Raw genomic sequence first — 14,773 nt, 5'->3', positions numbered from 1 at the left:
GTTTAGATATCAAAAATAAAGGAAACCCAATTAGAGAATGTGCTGATAAAGCTGCTTGGATAAAGAATAAATAATGAGGGAGGAAGCAACAAACATACCTTCTACAAAGATAACATAACCCAGAAAAAAAAGAAAAATTTCTAAGCAACACTGATTTTTCCAAACCTCAAGTCACAGTGCATGCAAAAGATTTACATAAATATATCCAGAACTGAACTGTGACAGTTCCTTGTTCACACAGATACTAGTTTTTTTAGTATAAAGGAGACACTACCTAAGAACAGGAACTTAGAATCAGTGACCAAGGTAACGACACTGAAATGAAGGAGAGGAAACAAAGTGTATTACTACAAAACTATTCAGATTTGAGGGCAGACAGTTTGTAGGAAGCTTTCTGAAACAATAAAGTACTAAAAGCCAACATGTAGAAGTACAGCAAGAAATCAAAACCAGCTAGACATTACAGGAACAGAAAGACAGGTTACGTAGCTGAAATGAAGGCTACCAAGATCTCGCACATTAAAAAGAAAATCATATAGAATAATAGGAAAAAGGAGAAGAAACAAACAAAAAAACCTTTCACTCAAAGAAAAATAAAAACAGGAAGGCATAAGACTTAGTTCTGCTATTGACCACACACTAAGAACTGCAAATATTATCAATTAAATAAAAACCATCACAGAAGACAAAACTACTTATGTTTTTGATGGTCTTCCCTTGAGAATTATTAAAAGAATGGGATGTTTGATGTATTTATTTTCCTAAGTCACATACCATCTTCTAGAAAGGTTTGCATATCATAGACTTGAGGATGACCATAAGATCCATTTCTTTCTCACAGTATATTCCTATTCTATAATTCAGGCAAAATTCTGGCCTCACTAATTCTGAAGTCAGTAGCAAGACTCCTGTTAATCAGGTCAGGATTTTGATCCTTATCTTCCCAAGTTCTTACCTGCCTCCTTTCACTTCCTTCTTGGTAGGGATTTACTGTTTCAGACTTTAGTTTCAAAACCTTGCAAATCCTTTACACAATCAAGCATGACAAGTTTGAAACAGACACAAGATACAGAAACCTTTCTTCTTGTGACCCTACTGCTTAGTATAGGTTTAGTCACTAAGAAATCTTCTGCTAGTAAGCCAAAAACATCATGTCCATTAATGTACATTTTTAGGCTATAACTAGAGTTGACAGCGTCTAGAAAAGTCACTAGATGTCTCAAGATACTGTCAGCAGAAAACAGTATACATTTATCAACCTCTTCTGCCCCCACTAGCATTTAAAAAAAAAAGACACAAATGTACAGTTGAAACTAATCAAACAACTCTTGCCACACAATTAGCTTTCAAAACATGAAGACACAAGATGATGCAGAGAGTAAGTTCTGTATTGCAGCATGATAGACTGAATCATGCAAAAGGTCTTTTCATCTCTGGACTATGAAATATGCATAAAATAATGAAAAAACCTTTGTGAAATCAAATATTTCAAAAGACAGGAAAATGAGCGAGTTACGTTGTGGCCCACTGAAAAGTCTTTTTAACTCTTGGATAACAGACAAGAGAGTAAGTACCATATATGATGGCTCCTGTTCTACAAATATGATATTCCCCTGTAAAAGGAGTACCAGAAAGTATAACTAAGGCATATAGCTCAACCCCATCCTTCGTGAAAAGATTCCATTACAAGTAGTAATCATTATTGAACCTTTTAGCCCAGATGTAATTTCTTACATGTTACAACAAGTTCCACATGCATTGTGAATTTCAGCCAAGGTTGATGAAGTTCAATAACTTGGCTAACCAACCATGTGTACTACTCATTACGGAAGTAATAAATAGATTCATCAAAATGGACATGAAAAAGCAGTATGAACATCTGACACCATTTTCAGCTTACTCAATAAGAAAAATAAATTACAGAAGTCCAAGAGGACCTTTTAATATTTACAATATGTAACAAACAGACAGTTGGAGCCTTATGTAAAGCGGAGCAATATTAGTGTTCCACCGTATTAAGCCAGAGTTAAAACAGAGTGGTGGCACTCATGGAAAACTCAATCAATGTGACCTATCAATTTTCAGAATACAGCACTGTAAATTAAAGAGAACCCTCTTCTACTAACTTTATTCAAAGTTTGAAAATAATAGCGTTCAGTAGTTTTTTTTAATTGTTCAAAATACATCAGTACTAATCCCCGACTGACAGCTACTAACATCCCACAACAGAATGAGTTAAAAGTCCCACCCCACAGGCACCTTCCTCTCTACAAACTGTGTTTTTCTACACCAATTACCCAGGTAACGTACTCTGGCCAAAAACACACTTCCTGCAAGATCCAGGCTCTCCTGGAAAAGCACTGTTACAACAAAATTCATGCCTGCTACAAAATTTCAGACTTCTACAAAGAAAATACCTGAAAAAAATTAGCAAAGTGCAAGCTTGTTTTGTAAGACATGTTTAAATAGGAAGCAAACAACAAAACTTCTATACGGACACCAACATTTTTATGGTAGGGCTACTCATGTGGTTTAAGATAATCCATGCCAAGGCTGGTCTGTAGCACGTGCACCACAGGACTTACAAAATTCAGCCTTTAATTTTTCGGCATTACTTTTCCCATGAATTCTTCATTAAGCAAACAATTTTTCCTCAAGAGAATGAAAAAGTCTGCTGAAGCCAGAGTAACAACATGAAACTAAAATACATAGCTGCATACACAATACCAAACTGTATTAGGCTGAAGGATGATTTTTTTTTTTCCCTGCACCCTCCCCACCCAACCACATTTTAAAAGGGCTCAAAGCCAAACCTTCATTGCCACTGTTTTGCTGGCAAAGGATGGCAAGAAAATAGTCCCTAAACAACACAGCTGTGCTGGCAGAAGATCGTGCTGTAAGAGTTACATCTGCAAAATGGTGTTTTTAATGGGTAACTTATTTTTCTCACAAGAGGTTATTTTATTCTACCAGGGCAAAGCATACACACACTGGCTGCACCCAGGCCAGCCATGCTTTTCCATTAATATACCGTGCTGCTTGTAATAGCAAAACATGTGATACATGGAGCCTAGAATTCACAAAAAAAATAAGATATACATCAAGGAACAGCTCTTTCATGCTCTTAAAAGCTCAATAAATACAAAAGTATCCCAGGAAAACAGTCTCAGGGACAGCTAGGACTTGGCCAAGAAAAATAATCCAGGGTTATATATTGCTGATCTTTCTGTCTGCCTCACAATAAGCTCTGAACCCAAACCTCCATAAATAATAGCCACTTCAGTTCTCCGCATGTGAAACACTTCCAGCATGAAAACGTACAACTGTGCAAAAGCTGTAACAGTTCGTGCACCACAAGTTATGCTGGTTTAATGAGAACATAAGGTGCATCTCCTTAGCAAAACCCCAGTACTTCCTTTCTCTCTGCACCTTCAAGCTACAACAGAATTACATACAGAAATTCTTAATAAAAACAGGCAGAAGTTTCAACTTATTAATCCACAGGAATTCATGCATTCTTGAAAGCTAATTTTAACTTTTGGGGAAAAGATCTAGATAGTAGGAAAAGACCCCTCAAGAAGCATTGTCACAAGCTTGCTCCCCGATGTTGCTCCCCCTTGCTGTTTATTCATCACAATAAAACATAGAAAAAAGAAGTTTACACTTACAAATCTTGAAGAAAAGTTAACATATGAATAGAACTGAGAAAATAACACAGACTAAAACCAGACAGATGTATTTTCTCTTAAGGATTGTTTTTTCAAAATAAACTATCCAACAAAAACAGGTTGATTTTTTTTTTTTCCAAGGCTGACAAAGTTCAGGTGTTACAGCATGAGAAAAATTCCAAAACCATACAAGAAATCATGAAGTGAATCTGAAACACAGGGCTATCTCAAGCAGCTCCTCTGTGGAACCGCTGCCAGTTGTATAACCTTTAAATACTATTTCATTTGGAAAAAGACAAGAGAAATTAGAAAGTAAACTGTGTTTTCAAAGAAAAATGTGCACATTTTTCAAGGAAAATTTGCGATCTAGCTCAAAAATAGAGCTGAACAATTCCTTACTGACAGACTCAGACAAACATCTGAGGGCTTCAACCACCAAACGCCATGCAGTACAGTGAAACATTGAACATATTTAAGACAGTCAGACTAATACTATTAAAATGAGAGTCCTCAATGGTATTTGTGAGGGTGTTTTATTCTTCCCATATGACCTGAGTTTCACTAAAATGAGACCATTCACTGGTCTAATTAGGATTCAGCAAATGTTACCTTCTTTGTGAAGGCCGATAAAGCCAGCCTCAGTAAAAATGCTGTGTCACCCACAACTAATCTCAGTAACTTCTGCAACGAGAATAGCTCCCCATATTCACAAAATTCTCCTCTCTGCAGCTACAGAGCAGTCAATTTTTGATTTCTGAAGAAGTAAAGGTGTTCTTTTTCATCATACTTTTCATACCTCTCCGTTGTCAATAGATTTAAGGCATAGAGGTGAAAGCTAGCCAGCATCTGTTAGAGACCTTAAATTATCTTCACAAGAAATTTAGAGAAGTTTCGAAAGTTTAATTTTTCTCCTCTTACGGGTAGTATCTTAAATAGCCATTACTTAATTAGCTATTACTCAACTGGCATAGGAAATGCAACAAAGGTTAACCACACCTGCCTCCATCAAGGCTCTGAAGGTAGATTCTGCTTTTTAACCACAAGAAAGATTCAGAACAATACTAATATAGGAAGTGCTAATATAGGAACACTACTACATGACATACAGAAACAATAGCTCAGAAATCAGGAAGTTCTGAAGCTACACAATATGTCACTCCCCCAATACAACAAACTTTCACTAGCTTCTGCCATCATGGCATACAAAAGCACACAGTCAAAGCACAGCGGTCTGGCCATGTATACTGTACCATTTATGTACAAGTTTACTTTTTTTTTTATACACCTTAATGGAAAAAAGTAAAAAGCTACCAAATTATTTTTTTAATACAATAAAATTATGACAGAGAAATAAATGTCTTGGGAGCTTTCTGAATTAACATAAACACTGTATGCTTACTGAAAAGAGAGATTCCTAGCTTTCCAATAGTTTCAAGTTCTATTTCCACTCTGACAGTATCAGACCTTAGATGCTATTGGTCCCGGAGTTAACACAGTTAATCCCGCATCCCAGACCACTTAAACTTTATTGGGTCTTTTTCTCCAGTAAGGGAGACAGAAAATTTTCTAGTATTTTGGCAGCAGAATAGTTTAAGAGGGGTAGCCATTCTACACTGCTCACAGATGTAAAGTGTTCAAATAATGTCCCATATGAGAGGTTTCTGAATTAGGTGCAGGTGATACAGTGAAAGGCACATGATAAACTGCAGAGCTACCTAATTCGTATTTATCACAAAAGCACCACCATGTGTGAACAAAATCTAATCATCTACATGTTACCATGATGATTAATTTTAAGTAAATGATCAAGCTACCATTGTCAAAATGTTACCTTCTACAGTTTCACAATGATCAGTTGTGTTTGTGTATATATACAAACCCCCACTGCAATTACCTATGACACTTGATACCAGGAATACAGCTCATTAAATATACAATGCATTTGAAAAGCTGCATGGGCTCTATTCAGATAGTTGTGCTCAAAACAGAGTTTTAGCTCCAAGTCTCTTCCCCTGATTTCACCCTCCCAATCCTCAAGTACTGGCTACATTTAAGGTGATGCAAATCAGCCACAGGTATAACATAAATCAATTTTAAAAGCAAGAATTAAAGAATATAACTACTAAAATACAGTCAGCAGCTAAGAGAAATAAAAGGTTGTTTTGCATTTCCTTTATTTGTAAAAACATGTTTTAATAAAACGTATCTTCTGCTAAAATTTACTAAATATTTTTAACTAACTTAACCAGACTTCTACAGTTTAAAAACCTAAGCGATGTGCTACAGTGTAACTCACAAGTTTTGCAATAACCATTTTTTGTTACTATGTCAAGCTAGCTTTCCACACTTAAACCATAATACACCAATAGAGTCATCAGGAGAAAAAAAAAAAAGCTATAAGAGAAAGGAATAAACCAGAAAAACTAATGGGCAAGTTATTGAAAACAACTTTTTAAATGATAAAGCAGATGTTTAATTGTGATAAATTATAAGCACATTTCCCAACCTTTTGCATCAGCATGACACAAGTTGCTAATACTGAAGTACTGTACAAGAAATAAAAAAAAAAAGTCAATAGCTTCTCGCATCAAACTATATGCAGACCAAAAATCTCACTGGAGCAGTGACTTGTCTTTTAAGTACTGATTAAAAGCACCTAATATACAACCTTTCTCCTGGCTAAGGCCTCTTCATTGGATAGCAATAGAAGTGCCAGAAGAAGAGAATTCTATTTAACCAAACATTAACCGACAACTATTTTGAAGAAATAATCTAAAACATTTCCACAACTATAAAATTACACGCTTTGCTGTGGTAAAACATAATCAAGAAAAGCAATATAGCAAGCCATATTATGACTGAAGCTTCTGGATTTTCTTCAGTATTTGAAAAAAATTAAGCTGCTCAAAGCCAAAAGTGGTTTCCATTTTCTTGAAATAATTTGTACTTGTTCTGGGCATCCAGTACAAACGCAATTAACAGATTTCTTTTGACCTTCATATAGCAGAAAAATTAGAATTGCAGTTTGAGCAATGGTTTGATTGTGATTATCAATACAGTTTTGTGATAATATCTTGGAAAAGCATTAGGAAAGACCCTACTTTGTGCTTTACTGCACAGAATGTACACATTTTGCCCTTCCATAATATACTGCAATGCTACTTACATTTCGCTACTCATGCATACTCTAGCAGCCACAATAGGTTGGATGCAACTGCACCAGAGACAGAAAAGAGAACATGTAGTTTCAAGGTCATATAGCTGTATGAATCTTAAAACCAACAATATTTATACAAGTCATAGAAAAATCGCATTAGCTACACAACTGTCTCCCTGATATTGAAACCAAGTAGTGTTCTTTTAAAAAAAAAAAAAAATGTATTTGAGGAGATTGCTTACAGATGCAGTTGAAAATACCACATATTTTTATAAAATTAAGCCTAGATGAACAGCCGACATGCTTTTTAAAATTTCAGATTCTAGCCCTAATAATTAAGAACACAAACAACAAAATTACAGGATCATTTACCAAAAACATGAAAAAGCACCAGGTCTCTTTTGTTTAGTATTTTCAAAGAGCAACACAGCCCTCTAGTGGAAAAATTAGGAAGTATGACTTTATTCATACAAGCAGCATGCTAGGGAAGTATTTTCTCTCTAACCTAACTGATGTTGAGACCTTTAAAACAACAGAAAACCACACAAAATTGCACGCTATCTTTAATTCTTCACAATGGAATAAGTCTTACTGACTTCAAGAGAACAAACTGACAATTTACACTACTCATGTTTAAATGTACATAGAACAGTAAGTTTTTAAAACCAGAAGGACTGATGCAACAAAACTATTCAGTAAGTCAGTCTTAGCTTTCTACTACACCAGCTTTACCATGACCAAAAGTTACTTCAACTTCTAATGCAATAGCCTGAAATTTTGATTGAGCTTAAAAAATAGATGAGAAAAAAATCTGAAGAATATATGGACTGCAGTCAGAAGAAAAAGCTTCCAAAAACAAACAAAAAAAAAGAAAAAGAAAACATTTTACTAATAACTCTTGATCTGCTATGATCTCTTTATATTGGAAGAACAGAATAATTCATTACCCTTTTCCCAGCTTCTAATGAAAACCAATGGGGGTTTTGCTAATTTTTCCCCCACACACACTTTTTGCAGAAATTTTAAGGACTAAGAAAGCGAGTATGTGATACAGGAAATTGTTACAGTCCATATTCTAATTAGTAATGAAAAGAAGAACCACAGATCAGACAGTCTTCCCATTTCACAGACACATTAAGATGGCAATGAAGTAATATTTGAGAAGCCAGTATGTGTGATACCATTAAAACTCTACCACTGCTGAAGTCATCCAAAGTGCTCCCTCAGTACTTGAGTAAGCATCTCTATTTTTCAGAAGATGAGATTTTTCAGTTATGAGGGGAAAAAAAAATGTTCCTAGCAAGCTACACTAGATTCCCTGTATTAGATTCACAAATAACACTTAACACCTCATTCCATCTTTGTTGATGTGTTTTTAACTTTGCTATCTTAAAGCACTGCATAAGGATGAATAAAAAAATAACTTTTACGTTCATCCATCTTTCAAGGTATTTTCAGAATTTTCCAAATTTTATCTTGAGCGTGCAGCAACACAGTAACTAAAAATGCATTTTTTGCATTTTGATAGACTGCAGTCTACCAATTTACACCTTGATCTTTGTTCTACCCCTCTCGAAATGAAAAATTTCTCAACAAATGTACAGATACCATCAAATTCGTTTCAAATATACCATTGAAAGAATGAAAGGGCTGAGTGATTTTTTTGTTTTTACATTATCAAGTACAAATGTTCAACAAGCAATCCATTCTTTTTCAATCACTTTCACTTAATGAACAGCAATATTTCCTTGGAAATATTTAGACTTACCTCTTAAAGAAAGCATGTTAGTGTTCTGAAGGCAGAGTAAAATTGTTTACTTCTCAAAATACTCAGGGAAGGAAATACTAGGATACTCCAAAAGGAATATCTACAACACAAAGTGGAGCACAGTGCTGAAATGCTACAATAACTGGGCAATAAGCTCCAAAACTGGTAAGACTCTGCTTGAGTTAAGCTAATTAGTATTTCCACGTGGAGTCCTAAAGAATTGCACAGACATTCTAAAGTTTGCAGGGATGTCTGCATTGCAGTCCATTACATGACACTAACACGTTCAAAGCAATTTTCCAAGAGTCATAAAGCATGGCTGGGAGTTAAGCTAAGACTGGTACATTTTAAAGACTCAGACAACAGCGTTTCAAGAAAACTTCAAATTCTGCCAATTTTGTCAAAATTAATTGGACAAGAACACTATTAGCCAACACCAAAAGGGGAGCCAACACACAACACTGAGGAGTTTGAACCTTGTTTTTCTCCATCAAACAGGTCAATCAGAAGTCATAACCAGCACAAGCCCAGCTCACATTATATGCTTTCTCAGAAGCCCTTACAGCTAGGAAAAAAGAACATATTTTATGTAAGAAACGTAAACCCTGGAACTGCTTTCTCCTTAATCCATGCTCCATGGCAATTGGTAAGTAGTATCAGACACTAAGCCTAGGACTATAGCAATATTAAATGCAATATAATATGCAAGAGTTTTGAGTTATGTAGGCCATAACACCATCTTAATCACAGATTTGCTACATCACCTTCATAGTTTTGGACTCCTTATGTCCTAACCTCATACAGCAGCACAAACCCAAGGATTATTTCACTAATGCTCCCTTGGTATGCTTCTGACCAGGGAGGATATCCTGACTTCACTTACTAACAGAAATCAAGAAAGTATATACGTGTACGCATATATATACATATGTGCAATGTCACATGCAAATAAGATCTGGTGCAAGGATATGCTCACTTGTGATCCATCCAGATTATAAACTAAGGGAGAAACAGGGGCAAAAAATCTTGACAAAAGCATCATACATCTTGGATTTATCTTTTACCATATATTAAATACTTTCAGTGCGCCTGAATGGTAGACCTTCTCCCACTGAAGGCAAAGCATTTGAGTCCAGGTAATTCTTAAGTGTTCTGAGACGGCACAGTTGCATATAAAGCAAGTTCTACTGCTGGTTGCAATGTAAGGACACGCTGTACCAAGAATCTGGAATGTAAACCTTACTAGAAAGCACAAATTCCTCACTGAGGCAGGTAAGTACACTTGCTGCCTCAACTGCAATACCAATCTGTAGTAGCATATCATCCAATGACAGCAGGACACATGCTGTTAATGCCTAAATTGCAAGCCACAATAAAGCTCTAAACTCTTCATCTGACTCCTGAAAGCTAACATTCCCTTAAATAATTAAGAGGTAACGACCAAGAGAATTCAGATTGATAAGTCCTGCTATTAACCCATTTTCCAGAACATCTCCAAGGTTTTCCAATGTCCTCATAAATGCTTTTAAGTCAAGATCCTGCACTAAAAAAAACCCACCAAATAATCTGCATAAGGACTCTTTCACTATTGATATTATCCCACCATAAAGAAAAATGCAAACCACAAAAGGGAACGAAATATTAACAGTTATCTAGGATTTAGGTAGATCCCCTCATTTACCAAAGAAGTTAAAATCTAACACCACAACACACCAGTGTTGTAATATTTGTGGCTCCTCCACAAATTTAAGTCATAGAAAAAGACATATCCTGTGCAGGTTGCCAAGTGAAACTTCAAACAGCCTAGCAAATTAAGTTGGAGAAGAAATCTTGTCTTCTGAGAAAAAAAAAGGCAAAGCCCCTAAGCACCAAAGCTTCATTATAAAATGAAACAAAAGCAGCTAATTAGAATCTCTCAAATACTCACCCACTATAGAAGTAATACTATGTAACAGATACCCAAACAAGCATGTCTAAGAAGATTTATGAACCTGCTAGAAAATAAAACTAGCAGGGATTTCAAAAGGTCATAAACATATTTTTTTTCCCTACAGAAACATTGAATTTGACATTCTGACACAAGTTCCATCATCAAGTTAACTTGAAAATACCTTCAGGAAAAATTGCACAGCCTCCTTGGAAGATCCTTACCCAAGTTTACTTGCTGCCATTAGACAGTTTTTCACAAATACTTTACCCGAACGCCCCTTCATACAAACATACAAACCTTACTCCTTGTCCTAGCCATCAAGATCACAAAAAGAAACTTCCCGTCCCTTTCACAGCCACCCTTTATATATTTACATACTGTAAAATGCCTCCATCGATATTTTTATAGACAAAAATCAATTGCTTCAGACTTGGTATCTTTCCTGTGGCTCTCCTCTAATCTCCAAGTTCCCTAAACTTTTTTAAAAAGCAGTACACAAACCTGAAAAAAGTCTTCCAACTAGATGTTTTATATGGATGTAATGCAAACCAAGTTTGAATAACAAAAGTACACAGATATTTAAACAACAACTGATGTCAAAGTAGCCTGTAAGATAAAGACTGCCATATTTTACCTTACGTGTAAAGTTAACCTACCTATTCCTGAATTTGCTCCCGTGATTATGACCACTTTTCCACTCAAGTCACGACCCTGGAGTATTTCCATTGCAGTACTGTTTCCATCATATTTTTGTCTAGTAGTAGGTTTCACTGGATTATCTTCAACTGTAAAGGCCAGTCTTGGGTCAAGGTAGGTAGTCCTTTTGTTTATGTGGCTGCAAAAGAACACAAAATTTCAACTGTTTTGACCCTCCTGTACTCTGCATTTAGTTTTTACATGTATTTCAACCACTGCTGTGTACAATCCCAGTGGATTATTTAAACTCCCCAAAATAATTTTTTTTCAATTTTGTTAAAATGATCCCAATTACTTTTTTACCAACCATTTTTCCAGTTGTGACAGCATCCATTATTAATCATATTCACTTACTTCACAACACCATTGTGAAATCCATGTGAACCCCTGACATAGAAAGCAGAATTTTGTCAAGGCAAAAGTCACTTTATATTAGGGAAGATCATGTTCTCTTCAGAGGTGTATAAAAGTGGCCTACGCCACTCCCTTGAAACTATACACCGGTAAGAAATATAGCTCAGTCTTTTCTCTCAAACAACTCAAACCAAATAGCTTCACATCAGCTCAACAAATGGCACAATCTGGGTCAGGCTCACCTTTCTAAAACAGAATTTGAATTTTCTTCGGGTGATTATCAGAAACACACTAAGCAACAACTTTCAGTCTTCAACCCTTAATTATAGGACAGAGAGGCTACACTTATTATTTTGGCCTGTGAATATTCTTCATTCTGCCAAGTAAATATAACTACCGCATTTTGACCCTGCCATTGAAAAGATACAAAAGGAAATGTTCCCAGAAATCTCCTGCTTCTGTGAACTTCCTCCTCCCTTACCTTTCTAAAAATCTTTGCTAGCTCAATCCCTGTCCTCTTTTCTTTCTGTGCTTTAGATTGCAAACAAGTCTGAGCTGCAGCAATTTTGTTTTCATCTTGTATGTTTAAAGCACTACTGCAATGTTAACAACCAGCCATGAAGTTCTATATAACTTTTTAAAGTTATACATATTCATAAAGGTATACAAACAAAATGAGCCTACATAAACATTGCCTGAGGGTCAGCTCACATTTTGAGATGTGGCTATGCAAGTCACTTCAATCTGACACCCAAGCGAGTATTTCTGTGCACATGGAAGAATTCAGGAAACCACAAACGGGTTTTGAGACACTGCTATAACTGTAATATCTGCATATGGATTCTGAAGTTGTACTTATTAATTCCTTTGTCTTTCCAGCTGATATTGCCACACCATCGTAACTCAAAGGGGCTACCCAACATGAAACACAGTTATCCTACTTGTTCATATTCCACATTTTGACATACTTACTCTACAAAATAGACTTGTCCATTTTCATCAGTCTCCTGCTCCCATCCATATGGCAGACCTAGGAAACACATAAAACATTATCTTCTTGCAGGCATTAGAGTACACTCAGATTGGAAGTTTAAGTGAATTCTCAGACACATGTGGCAAAATTCTACATTATTTCTGTAGGTAATGCAGCTACCTGCTGCACTTGAATATTGGAATTTGAAAGAAGGATTACTTCCCTAATCACATGCAATTGCTCTCTGATAAGAGTACAACATACAGGAGATCTGGTACAACTGTAATGACTAGTATATTAAGTATAATCAAAACAATCTTTATAAAGGATATTTAATGTTATAGCACAAACCAGCAAAATGCAACCATGCTTCCTAGTATATACACATACCTATACTGCACACCGTTTAGTACCTATTCCTGATAAAGTAAATAGCAAAAACATTGAACTAAATGAAAGAAAAGTTACATAGAAGATCATAACCCTCAAGTGGGTATGGGATATGCTAAATCAAAGTTGGAAGGACAGATAAAAGAACAAACATGACAAATCTTTACAAAATAAGTTCTTACATAAAAGACCCTATGGAAGTACTTAGAACTGATAGCATTCCCAGTATTTCTAACCCTGGATGAAAATATTCAATGATAATTCAATCTGCTCAAAAATCTACTGAAAACATTCCAGTTAGTTATAGTCACATTACCAACACCAAAAGAAATACAGCTTGCCAACAGTGTAGTATCCCTAGGTATGCCGTATAGAAACTTGCGGAAAGATCTAATTTTAGGCACTGATCCAAGGTCCTCAAGAAGTCATATACCTCTGGAAGTGTCCTGCAACACTGGCTGTCTTCTGTTCTGGCACAAACACTTAATTGGGTTAGTGAAAACAAGCAAAATTAAAACTAATGGGACTTCCTTCTGTGCCATGGATATTCTTTGATCAAATATATTATTTGAAGAATATAATCCAACTATAAATATTATCTGATGGACACCAGGATATCAGAACCCAATCAGAGAATTCCAGTCTTTGACTATATGCTTTACAAGCCACAGTAAAACAATCCCTTTATCCAGGAATTAGTAATTTGGCTTTACAGAGCAATACACGAAAGCCATAAAACTGCAAAGTGATCACTCTACACACACAGAATCACATAGGTAACGCCCCACTGAAATCAGCTGTATTTTGCAAGCTCAGTTTGCCTAGGTGATTAGCGTCAACTGGAAGATCAAAATAAAATCTAGTTCCTGCACAAACTCCAACTGATGTTTGTAACATAATTTCAGTTCATTACAAACCTCCTGCAACACGTTTCCTCTTCCCAGACTTAGGATGTTCCCACTGTGTTTTTTCTTCCAGGTGGCTGTAGGAAAAGAAAAGTTTAAGATTTAAAAAAACTGCCTAATAATTTTTCTGATGTAATACAATTATTTTTTTCATATAGTAAATACAGTTTAACAACTTGGTTTTTTAAATACAGTTCAGAAAATGGCTTGTCTCCCACAAAAAAAAAAAAAACAACAAACCCAAAACCAAAAACATGTCAAACCGTCATCTAAGAATGACCAAAACCAAAAACTGCTCTTAGAAGTTATCAGGCTTCCATATTGCCACAGTTCTGCAGGAAAAGTAATGAACCAGAGAGCAGAGGAGTCAATAAAAACTCAAATAAATGTTTGATACCCAATTTTAGATTTGTTGCTTATGATGAGAAGAAAGAAAACCCAGAAGTTGTTAAAGAATAACATTAACAGACTCAGAAAATGTCTCAAAAAGACAGTGATCCTTGGCAGGAAAAAGGAAGAAAGAAGCAAGCACAGAATTTATCAGAAACTAGTAGAAATAACATTAGAAAGTTTTCAAATAACAAAAGCACCTCTCTGAAACTCTTGTCTAACAATATGATTTGCAAGCTGTAAGGTAAATAAATCTGGATTTCTACAGGAGCAATTGCAGCTTTGGAAGTTTATCCAAAGGCCTTGACTAGCAGACTGTTTATTTAACATGGGGGATAACGGCATCACCTATCTTCTAATTCAGAGATTTGATTCACTTAAATCACTATAACAGAACTAATGTACTCTGTGATAAGGTTTTCTGCACTAAAGACTAATAAGCAAAGTGATGTACACATAAACAAGGTCTTAAAATACCCAAAGCGCTGAAATCAGGTTGGATACTAAAATCTCATCTTTCATCAAATATTTTTTAAAAATAG

General features: G+C 35.6%; 1 protein-coding gene across 1 annotated transcript in view; it reads right to left on the bottom strand.

Moving 5' to 3' along the window:
• The window catches only part of WWOX (WW domain containing oxidoreductase), a 537,857-nt gene that overhangs the window by 522,033 nt on the left and 1,051 nt on the right, over positions 1–14,773 (bottom strand). Inside the window, exons 2-4 of the mRNA XM_009647173.2 lie at positions 13,854–13,918; positions 12,546–12,603; positions 11,180–11,358 (exon numbers count right to left, since the gene is read on the bottom strand). Coding sequence (XP_009645468.2) covers positions 11,180–11,249 — 70 coding nt within the window. The 5' untranslated portion in view covers positions 11,250–11,358; positions 12,546–12,603; positions 13,854–13,918. The remainder of the gene's footprint in view (positions 1–11,179; positions 11,359–12,545; positions 12,604–13,853; positions 13,919–14,773) is intronic.

Source organism: Egretta garzetta, unplaced genomic scaffold (assembly GCF_000687185.1).
Source record: "Egretta garzetta isolate BGI_Z169 unplaced genomic scaffold, ASM68718v1 scaffold39, whole genome shotgun sequence".
NCBI lineage: Eukaryota > Metazoa > Chordata > Aves > Pelecaniformes > Ardeidae > Egretta > Egretta garzetta.
This window is presented reverse-complemented; position numbering and strand designations above follow the sequence as displayed.